The sequence below is a fragment of the Marmota marmota genome, unplaced genomic scaffold (assembly GCF_001458135.2).
Source record: "Marmota marmota marmota unplaced genomic scaffold, marMar, whole genome shotgun sequence".
Classification (NCBI taxonomy): Eukaryota; Metazoa; Chordata; class Mammalia; order Rodentia; family Sciuridae; genus Marmota; species Marmota marmota.
Genome location: NW_026000057.1, coordinates 22437882 through 22455982, shown reverse-complemented (window position 1 = coordinate 22455982; position 18101 = coordinate 22437882). Strand labels below are relative to the sequence as shown.

Below are 18101 nucleotides of genomic sequence, written 5' to 3'. Positions count from 1 at the left end.
TTCAGTATTATCGTGTACTTTGCTTCATAGAAGTTATATCATGCACTTTACAAAACACAATATAGCCTTTGCCTTCAAATTTTTGATAGATAATCTGAAATGATTAACCCTGGTTTCAAGATCTATTTTTAGAATTACATAAATTTTCACACATATTTCTATTTCCATCTTGTCAAAGACCTATAGTTTTTATTACTATAGAATTATAAAGTTGATAAACAGATTGAATCATTAACAGTATTTATAAATAAGTAATAGTATTAAGGGTCTATAACAAAAGTACACTCTGTTGGCTAAATATTGTTGTCACTTACCAGCTCTTCCTGAAGTTGGGAAATAAGTTCATCCCTCTCCTTCAGCTGTAACTTGAGCATAGAGCATTCATCTTTCATTATATCCTATAAAAACATCAAAGAAACAATATAATAAGCTTAGCTCTTTCACTTTGCTCTTAATAAAGAAAGTCAACTTCACACAGTGAGAGATAATTACATCTGAATAGTGAAACTCAAATTTCCTCTATAGCATGATATTTTTAATATTATATTCTAACAAAAAAACAAGCTAATGTATCCAATAATGTTATTATGTTATAATGATTGTATATAAGAATCATCCATCTATCTATCTGTCTCATTAGTCCATTATGTTGCTTCAGACTGAAGTGAGTAATTCTTGATTCTTTCCTCTTATTTTTGTGCATATATAGTGAGTGAAATAAAAATAATCATACTCTCCAAGAGATACTTTATAATTTGTTCCCCTGTTTTAATTAAAAATTAATTCTCAGATCTGTGGCCATTAAGCAGTCTCATCACCCATGATATGTGACCCTCTCACTGGAAATCTTTGGGCATTTAATCTTCTCACTGTGCAGGCTACCCACAGTGATGGCCTCTATGTACACAATGGATCCATACCCTGACCCTTCCCACTCTGTGCTGCTAACTACTATCCTCAGTTCAGAGTCCCCTGACTCTAAGTTGCAGCTCATTAATATTTCTACTTCCTGAAGACATAGATAGCACTGTCCCACACACATGACAACTCAACATGCAGCTCTGCTCTTGTCCCACCCTGAAACTTCACTTCTGATTATTTTATGTTCCTATTTCTTAAAATAACAACTAGGAAGTCACTCAATACTCTCAGCTCCTACTCACTATGAACCTAATCTGATACCTAATTCATTAACCTCTACTTCCCTCATATTTCTTGGACTTGGTCCTCTCTAGTTCACATTGTTTTACTCTAGGAACTCATTGCTCCTTACTTGAATTTCTACAATAGTCCCTAAAATGTTTTTTCTTACATCTATCACTTTTCCTATTTATCAGTGAGATTTTTCTAATTGGGAATGAATTCTTCCTCTTCCTAATTTAACAGAATATCGTCTTTTTTTCGGAAGGGAAAAAAAAAAAGCCCCAACTCTTTGGCATGGCATATTGTTCCCTTCATTATCTTTTACTTACTTATTTCAAAAGCTTCAGAATTTTTGATTTCCACCCACCTTTTAATCTCTGTTCACTCCTACAGATTTGAAATTCATTGTTGCTTTATGTCTCCTTGCTTTACACATGAACATCTTGGGATTTTACTGCCCTCTTTTCATCTCATCTCTCCATTTTACACAATATCTGATACTCTAAGACTAATATAAACTACTATTTACCTCAGTGGAAAGTTTTCCTTTACTTCCCATTCTTTTAGGGAAAGGGGATAAAAGGGGATATCTAAACAAAATATTATTCCATACAAAATTTCTTGAGTTCTTTGTTTTTCCCCCGGTTTCATTGGATTACTTTAATTCCTTTTTCTCCCTGCTTGAGCATTTAGACTCTATTTCTTTAGCATATTATTAGCACCAAACATAGTAAATGACACCATCACTTCATCTTATTTTCCCTTGAAAGTGCTTTCATTTTGTTTGTTAGACAATACAAAATTCTGGGTCACTAAAATTCATTTACACAGTTATTGATAGAGAAGGGGGCTTTTATGAATTTTCTTCTGATGGCATATAATATTTAGCATGTGCTAGTCTGCAAATAACTGTAAATAATATATTACCATCTACCTAATTTAAAGTTGTGAAATTGTGAACGTCATGAAAAATTTCTCCGGGAATAAAATATAAGAATTTTAAAAGTGAGCATATTTTCAGAAAACTAAGTTTCTTCATAATTCCCAGTAAACACAAGAGAGGCAAATCTTCCATTTTAAACTAATTAATCAACAAAATGTTGATTAGTAAAAATACTGTTGATAATCAATGGCAAAAAAAAACTTTGTTGATTAAGTCTCAGGTCCCTTTGCAATGAAGGATTTACTAAGCAGCTGTGAGGCATGTGGTTAGCTAACTACTTTCAGTTGTTAGCTCTTCCAGCATCTATCTTCCTCAGCTTTCCATCAGAAGTCCAAGCTCATTACTGGGTGGTCTGATACAAAGGGCTGATTTAAGGCAGTGGTTCCTGAGATCTAGCTATTCTTCTCTCCAACCACAGACTCCACAAGAGCTACCCACTTTTCCTCAGCACAGGATTAGTCTCCTAGGCTCTTGGATCTGGAGTTCCTTGCTCAGCTGAAAGAATCTGTTACATGGAGATGAATAACAATACTCTCTTAATATTCTCATTATATCCGCAAAATTCTGTAGCATATTTGACAAGATGATCTATTGAGTTTGAAAGCATACTGATGTGTAGAATTAAAAGGATTTTAACATTCTTGGGTTTCAAAATAAGATTATTCCATTAACCTGTGGGCTAATGTAACCAATTTAACCTTGTGATTTTTAAAATGCACATTATTCATAGTTAGAAAACATAATTTAAAAATGATGATATCCTTACTTTTTCATTCAATTATAATTAATTTTAGGGCCAAAATTCGATTGTATGATTTCCTCTTTCAATAATATTCATAAATATGGCACTCGGTATGGTAGACTAAAAATGGCTGTATATTTGTGATACTAACGCTGCTCTCCTAGGATCTGGTCTGTTCTAACTGACTTTGCATGACTAATAGAACACAGTGGAAGCAACTCTGCATGGCTTTCAGGTCCAGGTCAGGAAAGGCTTCTCAGCTTCTACAGTGTGTTACTTAGAATGTTTCTCTTCAGACTACTCCTTTGCAGAAAGGATCTAACAGATATGCTGAGAAGTACCACCACATGGTGCTCCCACTGAGAGCAGTATAGGAGCTTCCAAAGAACATGCAGTCTCAACTACAACTGTAAAAAGGAGCCACCTTGGACATTTAGCCTTCAGGTGACTGCAACCTCAGCACCTCACTGTTGTTTAAGAAACCCAAGAGACTCTAAGCTAGAATCCCCTGGTTGAATCATTTTCAAGTTCTTGACTTACAAAATTGTAAATAAAATCCATGATAGCTTTAACTCATGATGGTTTGGGTTGATTTGTAACAGAGATCACCAGGATATATGGACAACTTCCAAATTATTATAACTTGAATTAGTATGAGTGACTTACTCTAATTGAATAAAAATGCATACAATTAACTTTTATAATAAAATATTTCATGATGTAATTTTTATTATTTTATTAAAGCTATATTTAGAATGATTTCAAGTAGCCTGTTTCAAGCATATCAGGAATGTTCTTATCATCTAAGCTAAGGAACTCAGAAAATGAGCTACTACATTACTATACACTTATTTTATAAATTTGGAAAGTTAGTGACACATAACCAGAATTTGGGGTGATTAGTCCCAAATTCAGTTTCCTGACTTTAGTCCCATGCCTTCTATGATATATTTTCACCTGTAATTAGGACCACCTCATTGTTTAAGACTGTAAATAGAAATCAGGTATCAAAAAAAGAAAGGCAAGCAGAATCTGTCAATCACCTGGAAAAAAGTCTTATTTTGAAATTAGAAACACACAAACACAAAAAAATCAAATACTTTATGATTTACAAGTCATTTCCTCATTCTTGTAAACAAAAAGGTCAAAAGATTCTAAAACTAAGGAAACAGGCCACTCTATCAGTGCTGATGAGAACAGAATGTTTATGAAAAAGTGAAAAAGGAATAGAAAACAGAAATATGTCAGGGGAGGACAGCAGGTCAGAGATTAGAAAACACAAGAATGAATAATAATTGACAATGTAGTTTGCAGCTCTTTCTAAATAAGTGTAATTCTTATGTTGACTTAGCTTTAAAGTAGCATGCTGCCTATGACAACTGAGAGCTAATGAAAATACAACTCCAGGGGAAGAAAAGCCTTTCAATCATTGAAAACTAGATCAATAAGAACACTATTTTAATTATTTATTATTTTTTTAAAAATAACTGAAAACTATTTCATAATCCATTTCATTATTAATAACATACATGATGGTATTAAATTTTCTTTTTATAAACACAAAAAATTATAAATCTAACTTTACATGCTCACTAAAGAGAAGAACTAACATTCTATTGATCTATAATAGTGTGTTTTTTCCTCTAGTGTTGCTTTCCTAGAAATATAAAAATAATAAAGCATTATACATCATTATGTTTTAAATAGCTGTACTACAGGTTGAACACCACAATCTGAAAACTGAAATGCTCTGAAATCCAAAACTTTTTAATGCCACAAGTGGAAAAATCCACACCTGACCTCATGTGAAAGCTTGTACAGTCAAAACACAGGAGAACTAAAAATATATAAAATTACTGCCAACTAGGTGTATCAGGTCATATGAAATATAAATGCACTTTGTGTTTAAAACTGGATCCTGTTCCTCAGATATTGCATTGAGTATATAAAAATATTTCCAAATCTGAAATAATACTGGTCCCAGGCATTTTGATAAAGGATATCCAACCTGTACTATATTAACTAGAGATAAAATGCACATAGTTTAAAATTATCTTTTTACCTTTTTTAAGAAGTAGCAAATGTATTACCAAAGAGTACCACAGATTGTATATCCTAAATCATTTCACAATTAAAACTTAATGATTCTCAGATATTACATATATCCTGCTTTACTCCACTACTCATAAGAGATATTCATGAAGCTTATACATAAAACACAAAATCTATGCAATTTTTAAATATATATATATATGTGTGTGTATATATATATAGATATAGATATAGATATAGATATATAACATTATTTATTTGTTATTAAAATTGTTGGTAGTTTTTTTCAAGGTAAAGTCAAGAATGAATATATGTACAAAGCCAGCATCTCAGAAAAGCATTTTTTAACATACAATTCAAACCAGGAAATTGTATTATCCTTTGTCATAGTGGTATGTATGCATATATATAGTATGTATATATATGTGTGTGTATACACACACACACACACACACACACATATATATATATACATGCACGTGCACGTGCACACACACACACACACTAGAAATCTCTTTGTGTGTATGTGTGTTTTTTTTACTGCAGATTCTGCAGATTTAATTCAGGGCTGCTCTATGGCTGACCTAAATGCCCAGTTCATTTTAATTTTTATTCTGAGGGTCTTTTTAGGTTGCCTGGGCTGGCCTTGAACGTGCAATCTCCCTGAATTCCTGAGATTGTACCTGTGCATCACCATGCCCAGCAAATACCTAGTAATATTTTCAAGTAATTAAAGAAGAATTTTGGGAAACCAGCATTATATTTTCATCTGTAAATGGTAGTCTTAGGAAATCCTAAGAATTCTTACAGATCTCCAGCATTAAAAAGATAACACCTTATAAAAAACACAGAATCATCTTTTTTACCTCCAGAATCTTTTTTGATCGGCTATTGAACAAAATGATAAGAATTATGGGATAAATAGGGGTTTAAACCAAAAAAAAATAAATAAATAAATGAAGCAGAGAAGACCACTGCAGCAAGGGTAATTAAAAGGCAAACATTCATTATAATACCAAGACCCTGAAACTTGGCTCATCATCTGTCAGCAAAATTCATGGTAGTTCAACATTTTTTGGAATACTTAAAAAAATATTAGGCTAGACTGAAAAATTTGCTAAAATGTAAAATTTGTTTCATGCAACTATAGACTTGTTATTTCCAAGTTGCTATTGTTCTCTCTGTTTCACATACTTACACTAACAAGAAAAAAAAATTGAAGTTGTAAAACTCGTTTAAAACAATATATTCTTGCTGGGCATGGTGGTGCATGCCTGTAATCCCAGAGGCTTGGGAGGCTGACACAGGAGGATTACAAGTTCAAAGCCAGCCTCAGCGAAAGCAAGGCACTAATAAGCAACTCCGTGAGACCCTGTCTCTAAATAAAATACAAAACTAATATAATCCATTTGACTCAATTTTTTTCTAATTATAGGGAAAATGGACATAACATTTTAATCTAACTCAGGATCCTTATAAGAAAATTACTAGACATTTCACTTGTGTTGTTTCACCCAGTACATTTGTATAAAACTGCAATTTAAGGATAAACATTGATGTTCAATTTTTCTAAAGATATCTTAAAATAAAGAGCATTTTCCTGATGGAAGTATGAGAATTTTCTCAGGGTCATTTAGAGACTTACTAGGCAAATGATATTAGCTTTCTGATGTCAAAAAGTCCCTAGGTTTCATCAAAATTAATTTTGGCCAGGCACAATGGTGCATGCCTGCAATCCCAATAACTCTTAAAGCTGAGGCAGGACTATTGCAAGTTCAAAGCCAGGCTCAGCAACTTAGTGAGGCTCTAAGCAACTTAGCAAGACTGCGTCTCAAAATAAGTAAAACATGGGCTGGACATATGGTTCAGTGGCTAAGTGCCCCTGGGTTCAATGCCTGGTACAAAAAAAATAGTAATAATTTGGAACTACACTTAAGACACAACTATATTTATAAATTCATCACAATGAGCTTCTTAACAAATAAAGCTAACAAGTGAAAGTGATAAACGGTTTTTATCGTCCCACAGGAAACACTCGTCAGGAATTCTTGGGGCAAGAAAGGTCCTTATAAATGTGTCAAGAAATCCTCTGATACAGCATTTTCCCCCCCTCAGAGAAGACAGGCAGAATTTTTATATGTGAGACCAGAAAGCAATTATTGAAGTGTCCTTTTCCATAATATACATTATAGAAAGAAAACAAATTTCAAATGGTTAAATCACCATGTTGAAAGTTTCTTTCTGTTATACAGCACACTTATTTTCTTTTCATGCTTTAAATATGAATAGGAGAAATCTCGTGTTTCTGTGTCCTGGATTTTATAAGGACTTTTTATAATGTTTATAAATTTTATAATGTTTGAATACTATAATGATAAATGTCCATTCCAAAACACTTTCCTCATCAGACCTTAACGCCAGGGCCACTAAGTTATCAACCCTACCAGGCCTCCTCTACTCCATCCAGGCCAAGTTGCAGGCAAAGAGGACAGGCCCTAGTCCTCAGAGCCCAAGAAGTTATTCAAATTAGCCAGTCTACAGGTTGCCTGGGAGACCATCCTTAACCCCATCCTGCTTTCCATGACAGGCTATTCCCAACAGTTCCGGTTGCTATTCTTTCCCCACAGGCAATAGTTTGCAAGGTCCTGCAGGGCAACCTTTGCCACTTTGGTGCCATTAGTAACAAACAAGTCTGTCTTTCATCTATCAGTGTGATGTGTCAGTGTTATTTCTGTCTCACCACCTTAAGCATCTTTAAATGTAATTGAATATAGTGCCAGCAGGAGCGTGTCTGCTGGTAGTGACCACCCTTCTGCCTTCCTCCTGGGACAAGGAAGCCAAGCCATCTCTTGGCCCCTAAACATTTACCCCACTGCAGTGCCAAAAGAGACTGTGCATAACATGGGGGGCTGCTTGACAATACATATATACTCTTTGTTTTAGATAAAAAGGGAAAGTCATGCCCTTATGATTTTATCTGTTAATAAAGGGCAGTAAAAATCAGCGAAGACAGACTTCCCTAACATTAATAGATCCTAAAAAAAATGTGTATTATTTTGTTTTATGGGGTGCTGAGTTGTGACACTGTTGAAGAATACAGAACTAAGTAATTATTTAAAGATGTTTCAAGGATTTTGGCATAATTATAGAATTTTGGAGAGGAGGAAAAAGCAGAGAGTTCAATATTGTGCTGTACAGGAATTACAGATAATGTGACTCAATTTAAGCAGTGGTGTCAGGCAGTCTAGGAGGTCAGAAAACTAAACTGCAAAAAGGCAATGAACATCAGCTGAAGCTAAGGATTACAGCTACAAAACATAAACCACTATTACATAGTAAGGAAAGAAGTAAAGGTCATGCTTTGTTCTTTTTTAGAGACACTAATGGATAGCAACAGCATACACAGTAGTACATTCAGATACTCATTATCTGTATCATTGTAAAGCAGGAGTCTTTTAAGATAGTATATAAATGAATTTGGTAAAAGTAGCTTTTTTAACATATGAAGTAGAAGCACTTTGAACAATTGCTTATGTAGTGAATTCCTGCACACATTCAACTATGTAATTAGCTTCCATCACAAAATATAATCTTGGGCTTAAAGATTCTATAAATTTAAATGCAGTCCCAAATCGGAAATATTATTAAACAGTAAATTATCTGTAAATTATCTTCTAATATGGAAGAAAACCTACAAATCTAGTAACTGTTTTATAGATTACCTCTTGTTCTTTTCATTCTAGGAAGAGAAGACTCTCATTTAAGTCCATACTATACCAGCATTGAGCTATGTAACTTGAAATCAATCAGTTACTACTAAATAATCTATGATATACTGAAATTCTACACTAATATCAAATATTTTGATTATATTATCAGAGAATACTCACCTTTACCAAGAAGGTGTGAATAACTACATTTTTCAGTGTTTAACCAACTTTCTTATAATCTCTGTCAACATTATCCCAAGCTGGTATACCTCAACATTGATTTACATTACTTTTCTAAGGTTCAGTTTTCCTCATAAAATTGGGTTTCTGGCATATTATTTGCCCAATAAGAAGCTTCCAAGTACATATAAGAGGAAAAATCCTATCAGGTTGTGGTACACAGAGTGTCTAAAGTGGCCCTCAGAGTTGTCCTGCCCATCTCCAGAGTCTGTCAATACATCAAGATATCACTCTGATGGTGATCTTCTGTTTTATGGCACAGATGACCCTAAGTATGGAGGTGATCCAGGTAGGCCTAATCAGTCACATGAGCCCTTCAAAGCAGAGGCCCTTCCCTGGCTGGAGTATAAATGATACTTGAAGCATAAGAACTGACTACTGAGGGTGCTTTGAGGACTGAAGAAGGCAAGCCAGAAGGAAAGAAGGAGGATTTCAAGCCACGAAACAGGTCTTCAGTTGACAGCCAGCAAGGACATGGGGACTGCAAATCTGCAACCCCAGGAAGTGAATTTTCCAATAGTGAGAAAAGTCCCAAGAGGATCTTGGGTGTTAACTTCAGACTTGTGAGAATGACTAAAAAAAAAAAAAAATTCTTTTTAAGTCATCAAGTTTGTAGTAATTTGGGTCACAGGGATAGAAAACAAATACATGCACGAAGAGTCAGAGAAAGACTTCTTGAGAAAGAAATAATCTAACCAGAATCCCAAAATTTAGAAGAAATGTATACATGATGAAAGAAAGGGAAGTGATTTTCCGAGAAAGGCAGGATGAAGATTCCCAGAGGCACAAGTTTGGAGTTAAAGTAGTATTTTGATACAGTGGTATAGAGATGCATGTATTGACAAAGAGAAAAAAATAACAGAGTCACAAGTCACTTATTGTGTAATAATAAATTCAGTGTTATTCAGAAAGCTATGATACATTAATTGTGAATTCTAATCCATTAGAAAGTATGATGAGATTTAAATATATGCACCTTAGTCTTAATACAGTACTGAGAACAGCCCGATGGCATAGAGACTAGAGACAGATAAAAGGCTATTTTAACAATCTACATAAGAAAGAATTAGAATTTAAACCAAGATGGGGCTATGGAGTGAATTTGAAATCTACAAAGAAGATGAATGGAGTAAGGAGAGGAAAACAGGGGAGAAAAGAGTGAAGGATTATTCCATTTCTGGCAGGTCTACTAAGGGATTGGAAGTACTCCTCACTTCTGTTCAGAGCTACAAATTTCAGGTAGAACTTTAGGATGAGAAATATATGCATTCCATTTTAAGGTCATTTACAGAATTCAGCTGAGCTATGTATCAGTTAGTTATTTTTAAATGAGAAAAAAATCCAGCTGAAGAATTTAATAGCCATTGACTACATGGGTATGAGCTTGGAAGAAAGGGACATTTGGTCATCAAATGGGAATTTGAGAATTACCAACCAGCATGTTGATGTAATAGAAAACCAAAAAGATTTAAGAACCCTGAGCATACAGGTATAGTAAAAAGTAAAAATAAAGTAACCGTGAAGTAAAATAAAATGAACAGATGGAGAATAAGGAAAAGACATTGTCACAATGACTTAGAGAGGAAATAACTTAAATGATTTTAGATGTAATAGAAGTAAAATAAAAATAATAGTTTTCATTGGACTTACCAAAACAGTAAGTCATTGTGGACTATAACAAAACAGTCTCAGGTGGTATATGGGAGTCAAAATCTAAATTAGAGAAAGCTAACAAATGAACTGTAAAGTGAAGTAGTAAGTTCCCAGCTACACAATTATCAGAATGCAAGCTTTTTCAAGAAACTTGTGAATAGTAGAAATGAAGATGACTATTTTGTGTTGCTATAACAACATATATGATACTAGACACTTTATAAAGAAAAGAGGATTATATATCTCAGCTCTGGAGGCGGAAGATTATATTGTCAGCGTCTATTATATTCTGGTAATGACCTCATTGTGGATGGCATCACAATGTTGTGGAAAGAGAAATCACATGGCAAGATAGCCAGTGGAAGATGGAAGGGGCTAGGATTTCTTTCTATATAACTATCTGCTCTCATGGGAACTAATTCACTTACAGGAGATCTGGCCCATTCCCAGAGATAGCATTAATCCATTCTTGAGGGATCAGTCCCCATGATTTAGTTACCTTCCATGGTCCCACCTCTCAAAGATTCTTAATACTGCCATATCAGGGGCCAAAATTCCAGCCCATTAACCTTTAGGGGCACAAAATATTCCTACAAATACAACAGATAATAGGATTGAGATGGCGATAATGATGATGATGAACATGTGTGTGTGCACACACATTTATATTTAGAAAAGGTTAAGAGTGATGAAAATGATCCAGAAGTTTAAAATACAGGTGAAAGAAGAATGAGTGAGGGAGAAAAATCCTTCAGGTGTCAAGAAAAACTAGGAGGAAATGATAAGCTTTAATAAACAGAGAAGTGTACGAAAAGAAGGAAAAAAATAACATTTTTATTGATGGTGAGTGAATGATAAGGGAGCCCCTCCCTCTCTAAAAAACTCTAGATAATAGATTTCAATAATTGAACTGTTTGCCCCAAATTCATATGCTGAAGTCCTAACCCCCAAAATGCGACTTTATTTGGAAACAGGGTTACCACAGATGCAATTAGATAAAATTAGAAAATACTAGAGTACACTGGGTTGTTTTATAATGACTGATGGACTTATAAAGAAAGAAAATTTTGACACAAAGGAACACATACAGGAGAACAACCTTGAAGATGGGAGTTACATGTTACAAACCAAGGAACTGCTAGAAGCTAGGAGTGAAGCCTGGAACACATGCTTCCCAACAGCTTCTAAAGGGATTGTACGACCAAAGCCTTGGCCTGAGAATTCTAGGCTCCAGAACCTTGAGACAATAGTGTCTGTTCCAGATACTCACCTTATGATACTTTGCTGCAGAATCCCTAGAAAAATAATATGTAGATATATCCATCATTTTCAATGGCTACATCATGTTATAATTTATAAACATATATATATATATATATACATATATATAAATTACATGTAAATTATATAATTATAATTTACATATATATCATATATATCATATATAAAAACATATATAACATCATAACATTATATGTTATAATGTTATATTTTATATATAACATTATAACATATATAAAAATTACATATATATATAAAATTTAGTTGACATGTGATTTTTTTAAGTAATTGATAAATGGGCTAAGACAGAAGAAAGGGGAGGGGACCAAGAGAGTAGAAAAAAGATGACCACAGTTTGTCATTTTTAAAGCTCTCCAAAAATTTATCATTATTTTTTAACATGGGGTAGCACTAGAAATGGACAGATTTACTAGTAAGTCTAATTAAAGAGGTTTTTAAGAGTCCTTAACATTATAAAGTACCCCTGTCTGTACATATTTTGTCACTACTTGATTCCTGAACAGCTGCCTACTTAATTCTATAGCTGCTGTGATATTTTCACCTTCACATTACACTCAGCTAATCATTCAAATGAACTATAGAAGTTACTGTTTGAACCCTGATTCATGCAGATATGAGGGCAACCACCACACAGGAAGTATCACTGAATTCAAGCACCCTGATTGCTCATCAAAATTTTTAGATAAGTCAATCTCATCAATGTCAAGGTCACTTTATTCTCTAATCAGTACATGATGCAGTTCATGGAGACACGCAATTCTCCAAATTCGTTTTCACACATGATTAACTTGCAGTGAGAGAAATATCATCCCCAGACCCTGCTTCCCACACTTAATCTCCATTCCATCTAAGCCCTGCAGATAAAACAACATTAAAGACTGAAAATTAAGGGACTATATATACCAGATATCTAGCATTTGATTGTCTAAAGATTGAAAGCAACCTTTAAGTATATAATAATTAAATGATTAGTGTTCAGTGATGATAAATCTATTTAATGAAATACTATGCATTGCTTTAAATGAATGTAAAGTTAACATGGAAGTGGAAAGTACATTTTTTTGTTAATGGAATTTTTTAAAAAGTGCTTTTTACAAACAAAATTCTGCAGAATTATGATGATAATTTTGTTAGAATTATAGTTTTATATGTGACTTAATTTTGTCTTAAATTTCTAAACTTCACTTACATGCTTATAAAATTAAAGGCTCTATGTTCTAGAAAAATATCTATTGGAAATAAAATATTTATCCAAAGACATTTAGTAATCATGTAACAAATTGAATCTATGGGAGGAATAGTTGAGTTTCAGAGTAATATCATATTCGAAAGAAAATATTCCAGGCCCCAAAAAGAAATTCACAACAATCAGAGATTTTCATATGTATATCTTGAACATCATTACTACAACATATTAAAAGAAGTAATTTTTACTAAAAACTACCCCTTTTTCTCTATCACTTCCCCAGACTCATTCAGCAGTTCTTTCAAGTGCCCTGCAGAACTTAAGAACCACTGATCTTGCTACATGCCCATCTTGCCTTCTGATTCTGTATCAGAAAAACCCTGAGAATATATCTGACAGAGAAGAACCCTCCCACCAGAGAGCAGGGATGAAAAGAACAGACATTTTTTTTGTATCTGTTTTTTTTTTTTTTTAAGTGAATAGGGAAGAGATATAGTTTAAAAACAATTTCACATAAATATTCCTAGCTCCATAAAATTAAAACTGTGACTCTTTACTACATAACAAACATAGAATAAAAGGGCTAAATTGGAAGTACCTGCAGTGAAAGAATGGCGTCTTTCAATCTATTTGATACTAAAAGCTCCTTAAAATAGGAAAGCATTAAGCATTTTGTTAATTATGCTTAAGAAAATATACATTATTCAAAAAGATGTTATTGTAAGTCTACTAAAAGGTTAAGATTATAAAGAAATGGTAACTTATGAAAATGTACAAGTTTAACAGTTTTAATAGCTTCAGACTGGGATTTATTTAGAAAGATGAATATTGTAATTGCGAATGGTTACCTTATTTCTATCAATAATTGTCAAGTTATTTTGCTTGAACACAGAAATTGTAATTGTAATTTCGTGAAGTCTTTACCCTGAACTTGTCATGTTGAGAGATTTGCACTTTAATGGTGTAATATTATATTGAACGTAATAGACCTTTTTGTTCACTTTTACTATGAATTTAAGTACTATTCCTATTTTTCTATTGCTACTTTAATTTTGTCCAGCTGTGCAACATCGAACATCATAAAAAGACAGCCAGTCAAGGCACAGGATTATAATTAAAAAAAATAAAATATTTGTTGAGAGAAGCCGATACTGAAGCATGTGTGCAACAAAGTAGAAACAATTTTCAACAGTGGGTGGGTGCAGACTTTGTCTCAATCATCTGGAAGCATTTCAAAGATTCACAGTGCCTTTCTTGCCATTCCAGCCAGGTTGATGAGAATCAGTTGGAAATATAGATTGGACCTCATCATTTTCATCAAAATAAGCTCACTTTTTTTAAACACACTTATTGAAAACCAGGTAAATAAAGGGATGATTATCAAAATAAATAATGAGTTTTTGCATTTATGATAACTGGTATGATGTTTGCTCACTGTAATCACAATGTGCCACAAAGTGTTTTCATGTGGAAAACACTCCATCATTCAGAATTATGGGAGTAAACGATTTTCCAAGAATTATTCAGTTAGTTGTACATAAAATCTCGAGCGGTATGGGCAAGTAAAACACTTGTTCACTGATACTAAGAATCTAAGAGGAAAACCCCTTATAGTTAAGTAACTTTCATTTTAATTTAATCTCTACTAGTTATCTCAGTCTGTAAACTACCTTAGTTTCTACCTTTCCTAAAACAAACATCACAGCAAAAAATTGTAACAAAATTTTGTGTTTCTGTCTATAGCTGACTCTCTCTTTCATTAATAAGACTGTTGGGAGACATATATAACATGTACATAATCCATATCATCATTTGCAATTTACACTAATAATTGTTCAATCTTCCTGTTTTTGAAAGATGGTTTTTATTGTAGTTCCTTCAGTGAAATTATTCTCATGAATGTTAAGTAGAAACTCACCCACCCCAATTTTTTTTTTTTTTTTTTTTTTGGTCCTCAGCTTGATAGATATCTATGCTTTTGATTTGGCAATACAAAATCCCTTCAAGATACCTCTTCTTCCTCCTGGGCTTCTGTACTTCCAATCAACTTAACTTTTCCTTCCTTAATTTTTTTTATTAGTTCCTCAAAACATTACAATGATCTTGACATATCAAACATTTGATTCAAATGGGGTATATAATCTTATTTTTCCACGTGTATAGATTGCAGGATCTCATTGGTTATACAGCCACGTTTATTCATAGAGCCATACTAGTGTCTATTGTATTCTGCTACCCTTCGTATCCCCCCTCCCCTCCCCTCCCTTCCCATCACCTCTTTCTACCCAATCTACTGTGACATGTTTCTCTCTCTTTTTTTTTCTTCCCCCTCACACCATCTTATATGTAATTTTGCATAACAATGAGGGTCTCCTACCATCTTCTGCTCAATTCCCCTTCTCTCTCCCATTTCACTGTCCCCCTTCCATCAGCCAGGCTGCCCTCCCTTCCTCCCTTCCTCCCTCCCTTCCTTCCCCAGGAGTGCTCTACCACTGAACTACATTCCCAGCCCTTTGTTCATTTTCATGTTGAGACAGGGTCTTCCTAAGTTGCTCAGGCTAACCTGAAGCTAGGAATCTTCCTACCTCACCCTCCTGAGCAATATACAGCCAAAGCCACCACACACACTTTGAATCCTTTTCAACTCTCTGACAACATTTTTTTTTCTTTTAGTATTCCTCTGGTTTCTGTCCCAAGCCTAATCTCATTTCCTTCTCAATGCTTCACCTCAGCAATTTATTATACAGCAATGCCCTATAAATTCTCAAATAATATTTATCATGAATTCCTTCCACCTGCTGAAATTCTGTACCAAATTTTTACCTTCCTCCTGGATATCTTACTGTATTCTAAGTAGATCAGCTTTAAGCTTCCAAAGCTAAAGCAAAAACAAGGTGTTTTTCCCTACACTTGGGAAGCAGTTAATAACATCATCTCCCCCTACAACTTAATTGATAAACCTAATCAATCCTCAACTCCTTTTGAACACTAAGTATTTCACTCAGTTATCTTTCTGGCATGGTTTCTGATGAGAAATTTTCTTATTCAAGTTTCTCTCTATATATTTTCTTTCTCTGATTTCTTTCAAAATTTCTCCTTATTTTCAGTTATCTGCAATTCTAATATGATATGTTGTAGGAATTCTGTGTTTGAAATTGGGGTCTATAAACATTGTAATTGTGACATGCTTGGTGACCAGGAAGCTTCTGTGCAAAGACACAGAATACCTGGCTGCTAGGTAATACCTGGCGACGGGGAAACTCCTGTGCAATAGCATGGGATGCCTGGTTGCCATAGCAATGTCCTTTACAAGTCTGCCCTGCTTCCCAGACCTAGGATGCCCAGCCTCCTCCCTCTGAGCTATGGAGCCAACTCTGCAGGCACTATCTGGTTTCCATGGATATGCCCTTGGTAGGTAGGAGCCCCATGTTACTTCTAACCTAGACCTAACACTCAGGTTACAGAAATACTAATTAGAATATAGTCATGGTAATGATGGGAAGTGTTTCTTTACAATATGTATAGGCATAATATTTAAACAAATTTTTTTACCTTGCTTGGTGTTCTCTGAAGTTCCTGAATCTGTGGTTTAGTGCCTGCCATTAATTTGGAAAAGTGCTTGACCATCACGACTTCAGTAATTTCTTCTATTCCATTTTTGTTCATCATTGCATGGTATTCCGTTATGCTACAATTGCAATCTTTGAAATCATCCAAGAATAATTCATACAGATTCTTTTCTGCTTTTCATTTTCTTTTTTTCCCTTCTTATTCTTTGCATTGCAGCAGAAAAGTTTCTATTGACATATCTTTGAGCTCACTGATTATTCATTCCTTAGTAGTGTCTATAATGTACTGATGAGGTTGTCAAAAATATTCTTCATTTATGTTAGTTCTTTCTTTTGATTCTTTCTTAGAATTTCCATCTCTCTGCTTACATGATTTGAATGTTTAGGCATGCTGTTTATTTTTTCCATTACAGCCCTAAACATATTACTTATATATAATTACCTTAAATCCCTTGCCTAATAATTTCAAAATTTGTGTCATATCTAGTCTGGTTACATAGCTTGTTATGTTTCTTCAGTTTATGTCTTTTGGACCTATACTGTTTTAGCATGTTTTCCATTTTTTTAAAGATGGACATGATATGTTGAGTAGTAATAAATGAAGTAGCATGGATTTATATGTTAATCCTGCTAGAAATTGGTCTATTTAATATTTGATGGCATCATAGATACTAGAAGTGGAAAATTTTTCTACTTTCAACATTTTTGTTTCTTCATTTTTGTTATCTTTGGGTTACTGTAAAAATTCCTCCTTAAGTAGAGTCTGTGATTTATAACTTTTTCAGTGGTAATCCACTATTATTTTACTGGATTCCTGTTGAATTTGTGATAAGGAACTGTAGTGGGGAATCATTCTATAATCTTATGATTAAATCTTGGTCTTTTTTTAAATGAGTCTGTGTTATGGATTATGGATAATGTCCTTCGTGGATTTTGTCCTTCATGATTTTTAAAATATACAACCTGACACATAAAACTAACCATCACACTTAATTTTATTTCATTCCTTGGTGAGACAGGAAGGCGAGTGAGGACAGGAATTGGGCAAGTACCTTTTCTTCTAGGAGAGATGAAGCTTTTTCTGCTAAAGTCCTTTCTGCAGTAGAATAGACCTTTACACGGGGATTAGGGAATGTGCTGGGCATATTTCAAGTAGTTACATTTCTCTATACCTGCCAAAGATGAAGGGGAATTTTTCTTTATTTTTCAACATGAGAACCTGATGGAATTCCTAGAGAAAGGACTCATGAAAATGTTAGTTTTTCCTAACAATGAAGTTTCTAACTTTCAGGCTAGTCTACACCCACCTTCCAGCAACTCATCAAAATTTCTACTTAAAAGTCCATACCTATTTATGTCATCAGAGTCTTCTGCTTGAAGCAAGCTAATCTCAGTTATGATTCTCTGTATTCATTTGTCTGTCCAGATTTGAGGGTGGTAGTTTGCTCTGTGCCCTCATTTCTCTGATAGACCCAGGAAAAATAGATTATATTCAGCTTGTTCAGTTTTTCCCCCCTCTTATTGTAAACACAGGAGTAATGAATTCTGAACTCTTTATCTG

At 34.0% G+C, this 18101-nt stretch overlaps 1 protein-coding gene across 3 annotated transcripts in view; it reads right to left on the bottom strand.

The window, feature by feature from the left end:
- The window catches only part of Ccser1 (coiled-coil serine rich protein 1), a 988234-nt gene that overhangs the window by 618675 nt on the left and 351458 nt on the right, over positions 1-18101 (bottom strand). For all 3 annotated transcript variants that reach the window (XM_048813620.1, XM_048813621.1, XM_015484557.2), the window contains exon 7: positions 315-398. In XM_048813620.1, coding sequence (XP_048669577.1) covers positions 315-398 — 84 coding nt within the window. The remainder of the gene's footprint in view (positions 1-314; positions 399-18101) is intronic.